Source organism: Esox lucius, chromosome 10 (genome assembly GCF_011004845.1).
Source record: "Esox lucius isolate fEsoLuc1 chromosome 10, fEsoLuc1.pri, whole genome shotgun sequence".
Lineage (NCBI taxonomy): Eukaryota > Metazoa > Chordata > Actinopteri > Esociformes > Esocidae > Esox > Esox lucius.
Window position 1 is genome coordinate 30,341,879 of NC_047578.1, and position 6,884 is coordinate 30,348,762.

General features: G+C 39.1%; 1 protein-coding gene across 1 annotated transcript; it reads left to right on the forward strand.

Moving 5' to 3' along the window:
- The first annotated feature begins 1,764 nt into the window (after nt 1-1,764).
- On the forward strand, nt 1,765-4,003 carry gdf6b (growth differentiation factor 6b). The gene is made up of 2 exons (XM_020044634.2): nt 1,765-2,174; nt 2,450-4,003. The coding sequence occupies exons 1-2, from the start codon at nt 1,838-1,840 to the stop codon at nt 3,340-3,342; spliced, it is 1,230 nt and encodes a 409-aa protein (XP_019900193.2). The 5' UTR covers nt 1,765-1,837; the 3' UTR covers nt 3,343-4,003.
- Nucleotides 4,004-6,884: the final 2,881 nt, after the last annotated feature.

Below are 6,884 nucleotides of genomic sequence, written 5' to 3' on the forward strand. Positions count from 1 at the left end.
CCCCCCCCGTCTCAGTTCCAAGGTGTTACGTTGCTATATTATTGTGCTGGGGGATATGAGGAATGCACTTTCTAACCTTTCTCAGTCTCCTCCAGTTTTACATTTTTGGAGGAGATGAGGTCCTGGTCCACACCTGCGGAGTACCTGGTTTGGGGGGCCGTGGCTGTCCCTGTCCTTGTCCACCTGGTCATACTTTTGACCCGGTCTAAAATCAAATAGACTCTGGATTTAGCCCAGAGAAATGTATTAATTATTCCAATTGGACTCTTAATATCTCACCCGGCACAGCCAGAAGAGAACTGGTCACCCCTCTGAGCCTGGGTCCTCTCTAGGTTTCTTCCTAAAATTCGGCCTTCTTAGGGAGTTTTTCCTAGCCAGTGAAATTCAACACTACTGTTGTTTGCTCAATGGGGTTTAAGGCCGGGTGTCTCTGTAAAGCACTTTGTGACAACTGCTGTTGTAAAAAGGGCTTTATAAATACATTTGATTAATTGGTTGAGTGCTAATGTCTTGCAGGTTTTCAATCAAACCCTTACCTAGCACACCTCAATCTAATAGTTAATTGGATGAGAAGCTGAATCAACATTGTCTGAACCAGGGTTAGAGAGAGGGTTACAGGACAACTGCTTTCTGGAAACAGGGTTAGGCAGCGCTATTTTCTCCCAAATCTCAAAATTACCACAACTGTTTGATTGTTTTATTTGAAATGATAAAAATATATTTTTGAATTGAATGAAAATTATAACACAGTCCAAGCCTTTTAATTTTAATATCTCTCAGTTCAATGACACTCAAAGCAGCTGGAATGCTCAGTCTAACTCTTTTGTTAAGGTTACCCCAACCATTATTATACCTCGAGCCAGCTTTGAGTCCCTGAACGCCACCGCTTCTGCACCTCCAGACACTAGCTCAGAGCCAACCAGTAATTTCTCAGCCAATTTCCACCACTGATGGTGACATCCTCTTTGACTCTAGCTCCACCCTCTCCACTCTCTGTCTGGTTAGTGCTATCTGTGCAATAAGCCCAGAGTTTACTAGTATTCACTAGGAGTATTTATTCAAATTCCTGTTAGATGCCATTCTTCCTCCGGTCTGGATCAGGTTTTTGGATCAGCATTACTTGTAGTCCTATGTATTTGAAGAAAACGCTTTTCATGTGGACGAATTCCAAGATGCTTTCCATGGTGCTGAAAGCATGACTTGTCGAAAAATGTCCTAGTGCATGTGTAGTTTTATCACTAGAGGGCGGAAGACTCCATAACTTGTAGCCTCTGTGCAATTTATTTATACGTTGGAATGTCTGGAGAGAATTATGTCTGGGTCTCATGTAGCTTTCTCAACAAGAAATGCGGTTGATTTAAACATTACTTCATCTGACAGGATTTTAGAAAAATGTAATGAAGAGGAGCGAATTGAAACGGTCCCCAAATTTGCCTTGAACTTAAAACAGTAAGGAGAGAATTAGCTTACTCCTGCTGAAGGTAATAAATGAAAGCGACAAAATACGAGTGCTATTTAGAACTCGTCAGGGTCCTGGAAGTGTTTGTATTTGCCCATATCTTCACCAGAATATTAATCTAGCGTATGATATTTTGTCAACTGGATATAATATATATAAGTTACCACTCGCGCAGGCCCGTTATTTTCAATAAGTGACAAGGTGGGCGGGTTTTTAAGCTACTTTTACCCAAGTTGAGGTGTGCAAAGTGTGCACTTGTTGAAAGTGGATGTTAAGCTCAGCGTCGATAGTGGCCGCGGTCCCTCCAGCACATAGGCATTTACTCCATCATATCTGCGCAATTTTACTTATGTATTCATCTATTTATTGTTGAAGATTATGGATTTGTATCGAATAACCACATTTTACGCAGTCCTCACATTTGCTTGGAGTTTTCCATGTTTTCAGTCATTTAAGATTTTCCTTCCGTTTGCCTCAAAGAACAACAAAGTGCAGAAGGTCTTTGATGGACAAAAAGAGATCTACTCATCGTCATTACCCTCATCGAATGAACGAAATTCCGAGAATGTTCCCAAAGATGCAATTGAACCGCACGACTACATGCTTTCAATTTATAAGACATTCTCCGCAGCCGAGAAATTAGGGCTAAATGCAAGTTTCTTTCGGTCGTCAAAAGCAGCTAACACTATAGCAAGTTTTGTGGACACGGGAAAAGGTATGTAAAACCATATAGCATACATATTTTTTTATTTCCCATTTCTATCTACAATATTGCATTCATTCTGAATGTATCTCTAAATAACATTTAGAGCATTTACATTTTGGGCAGTTTATCATTACATAGTATGATATAAATGGGCAAAAGGCTATGATTTTACTGTAACTAAAGATAAACCATAGAGACTTTCCTATTGTTTGAAAGCAATCTTTTAAGAATACATTCCCTCCCCCAAAAAGTATTTGACTGCAATTATTTAACGTCTTTCACAGATGACCTCCCACTCTCCCCTCTGCGAAAACAGCAGTATCAGTTTGACATCTCAGCCTTTTCAGATAGAGCAGAAGTGCTTGGGGCTGAGCTGAGGATATACACCAAAGTGTCTGAAAATTTCAGGATGTCGGAAAGTGAGCCAATAGATATTCAGCTACTCTCCTGCCACACTCAGCAGCTGCTAGATTCCAAAACATTGAACCTTCAGGAGTCCCATCAGCCCAAATGGGAGGTGTTGGATGTGTGGGACATATTTAGGGACAGGGATCACCTCACACAAGGAAGCCAGTTCTGCCTCGAGGTCAAGGCCATGCTTGAAAACCCTGAGAGAGAAATTGACTTGCATCATCTTGGCTTTCACAGAAATGGGCGCCCACAGCAAAAGAAGGCCATTTTAGTGGTGTTCACCAGGTCCATGAAGAGACAAACCCTTTTAAGTGAAAGTACAGAACGAATTACATTGACAAGCCTTGGGAAAAAGGGGAAAGACAGAGGCCCTCACTCTAATTCCAAAGCCAACCGGAGACGCAGGACAGTAATAACAAAGAATCGCCATAGGAATGGCAAAAAGTCAAAATTGAGATGCAACAAGAAGCCGCTGCATGTGAACTTCAGAGAATTGGGCTGGGATGACTGGATCATCGCTCCTCTGGATTACGAGGCGTACCACTGTGAGGGTGTGTGTGACTTTCCCCTGAGGTCACACCTAGAGCCCACAAACCATGCCATCATCCAGACTCTTATGAATTCCATGAATCCCAGCAACATGCCTCCTAGCTGCTGTGCCCCATCCAAACTCAGTCCTATTAGCATTCTCTATATCGATTCAGGAAATAATGTGGTGTATAAGCAGTATGAGGAAATGGTGGTTGAGTCATGTGGTTGTAGATGATGCTTCTTTGGAAAGACAGTGTGTTGAGTGAGAATTAAATGGAAGATAATTTTTGAAGCTACCATATAATAAGAGTTGTGTACGGGATTACATCCTATTACCTTTGTAGTGCACCACTTTTGATCCATTGGGCTTGCGCAAGAGTAGTGCACTATACTGAACACATAATATACTGTACACATAATAGGGATTAATAATTCAGGCAAGAAGAGTGTTTTCTGTAAATTAATGTGGCATGATTAATAAGCACCTGTACCAAACTAAGCCATGTTAATTTGCACTTCCTTGTTTTTATTGCACAATGAATGGGAGGGACACTTCCAAATGGCCAGCAAGTGACTGATTCTGAAATAAATGGGCCAGATCAATTCATAAACATCACTTCAATAGCAGAAGTCTGCTCAATGCTCCTTGGCCTTTGACTGAAAATGATACTTGAGTGCTGAACAGATTGTAAATCCATTTTCGGCTACAACGTTTGTGTAATTGAAGTGCACTTCCAACTACAAAACCTCCAGACCTTGCCTACTTAGTGAAGACTCTTGTGCGTGGCAAATACGCACAAGAGTCTTCATACGTATACACTGTATATATAGGAAATAGGGTGATATTTGAGATTTAGTCATATTGCAGTTGGAACACAAGGTTAGAAAAATAATGCCCACAGGCCTTTTACTGTAATGCACTGATGTTAATATATGTAAATATTTGATATGAAAAATTATAGTTTATGTTCTATCAATAAGTTATTATAATTTAGTGTAGAATTTTCTGTCTGGGTTTAATCATGTTTTGGTATCACGTGTTGGTGTGTAAGATGGTATTTCTGGTTCCAATAAATAAAAAACAATGGTAACAAAGCCTTTGTAAACTATTTACAGATACTTCATAACATATTCCTAGTTAATACATACTTCTAAGTGATTTCTAAAGCATATGTGACATCATTTTGATTGAAAAACACCTACAGAAATCCTTATTTGTTGTTTAGAGGGAAAACAATGGTATTTTGCAAACCACTTAGTGTAGGTTAAAACAAAAAAAAGGCCCAATATATTTCTTATTTGACCCAAAACAAGAACTATTAATGGAAAAAAGAAGAACTTTCAAAAAAAGTAAATAATCATTTTATTGGGATTTTGCAGCAAATTGTTTAGATCTCCCAAAATAAGTATGTACCTTTTTCAGCCAAGTCAAATCTGCTGTTTCAAAGCGACCTTTGTATGCTTTTCATGTTCCATGTAATATTATATTACTCCTGTATTTTCATCGTATTTTCTACAATATTTGCTTTTTCATCTGATTTTGCATTATTCTATTTTAAGATTGTTACTCGATTGGGACTTCTTCGAATTCTTCATCATGCCGCCAGGTTGAGATATGTTATGTCACTATACTCCTCCAACACCAAACCAGTTGGCACATCCTAATTGTCCCAACCAGTACTTGATCAAATGATCTTGGAATAATAAATAATGACACATTTGCAATGGTGGTTCTATCAAAATAACAATTATCAAAATAATTTTAGTTGGTCAGCGAGGAAAAATACTGTACATTTATGCTGTTCATCTTTTAATTTTGACAAACAAAAGGTTAGAGAGCATAGATAGTATACATGTTTTCATTCACAACTTTTGGCCCTGAGAGATTGGTAATTTACTTGACTGACCGGGTGATGTCGGGTCAGCAGACAACCCATTTAGGGGTAAAATCCTATATTCTGTGGGTGGGCTAGATGTGTGTGTGTGTCTGTCTGTGGGGGGACAGAAGATTTGATGAACAAATTGGTTTGTGGGGCTTGGTGGGCAGATGTATTGACTGAAACAACCTAGTCTGGAGGTACATTCAGGCCACAGTCCTGCAAACAATGGCAAGAGAGGATCCTTACATGAGATTTAAGCATGTCTTTTTCCTACAGGCCAAAGGTCAAGTGGCCTATTGTCTCTGTGGCCTCTGTGCATTCTACAAGGTACACATCCACTAAGAAAAGGGGTAGCAATCAAGAGAAAGAGGGAGTGGGGGAAAGGAATGTCTGGGATGCTTTCTGCACCACTTCCCTGCCTTTCAATTTACAGAATGGCACCCTGTGCCATCCTATGCTATACTAGGTAAGATATAAAAAAGAGGAGGTTTCTTAAAGGCAGCTGTTCTGGGTAGCCATTGAAGTACAAAGGACTGAAATGTTTGTTTCTATAAGGGGCATCCGAAGGCTTTGAATTTGGATAATTTAAAGTGGATATTTATTGAATGCAGAATTCAATAACATGTTAATGTCAGTAGAGTTATTGATAATGAATGACCGCTAAGAAACACATTCTTATTTCAAAGACATTCCTGTGCCTTTTCACTTTTCTCCAATTCAAATGTTCTCAGGATGTATCCACATTTGCATTATTTTCTTTTTTGGTTCCTTGAAAATGTGTCTCTCATGTCTAGCTAAAGGGAGGAAAAATACATGAATCTCTTTGTCTGGTCATCTGTGCTTGTTCTTTTTAAACATCTTATTGAGTGGCTTTAAAGTTGATGTCTTCATTTTAACAGAAGTATTAAACGTTGGCAACCCATGAGACCTCTAATTGTTACAGAGTTGGAAGAGAGGGATAGCACACTCCAGTGAGTAAGCAAAGTGATGAAGGAGGTCTATTTTGATAGCAGGAGGTCATAGGGACACTCACTAATCCAGGGAGATAGGGGTCTTCTTAGGGTCAGTGCTGTTAACAAATGCAGTATCCTCTTGAGCTTACCCAGCACTACACATACCTGCTGGTAGCAGCAGATTCTGGCACCAACTCATCCAGACAAACCGAGCAATTGTGTTATCCAACTCATTATGCAAGTCATTTGGAGGCATGTCCACAGCTTAGAACCATATAACTCATTAAAATAATGCTTTCTGGGTTTTGTGTGGATTGAAGAAAAAGCTCAGATCACTTACTGCATGTCTTGGTAAGGGGAACAAACCCAGATACAATTCAAATGTAGTATACACTTGACATTATTTTTTATGTGGTAGTATAATACTTAAGGGGATAGGGGCAGGGAGGGGGCCTTAAGTAAAAACATGGCATCCTTGGCCCATTCATGTATTTTAACTGAATGATAATCAGAGGTCTGGAATTATTTTGTACATTAGCAGGCTTGGCCTCAGTGACAGCAATGCTAGTGTTGTTTTACAGTCAGTCTGCATTGGAAATGTGAACCAGATGAGGAGGGTCCACAGGGAATCAGTCTCTTCCAACTAATTAGAAATGCCTGTTGAGGGCTCTTTACTACATGGCCAGATCACAGATCATCACTGCCTTTTTCACATCAAAAGGAAATGACACAGCACACAAGCAAGAACGTTTATTTATATAGCACAATTCATACATCGAAGCAATTCAATGTGCTTTACAAAGAAAAATATATGAAACTACAATAATATAAAAACAAATACTCAAATGAAAACATCAAAGCAAATGAATACATCATAATAATAAAAAATACAATAAGAAAACATATAAAGATAAAAAATGGGTTAAAACAAGGAAGCTGTAAGG

Bases quoted from the DNA above. Each gene is read 5' to 3' on its own strand.
- gdf6b (XM_020044634.2), top strand. From the start codon at position 1,838: ATGGATTTGTATCGAATAACCACATTTTACGCAGTCCTCACATTTGCT. The intron at 2,175-2,449 runs GTATGTAAAACC...CGTCTTTCACAG, and splicing joins TTTTGTGGACACGGGAAAAG to ATGACCTCCCACTCTCCCCT.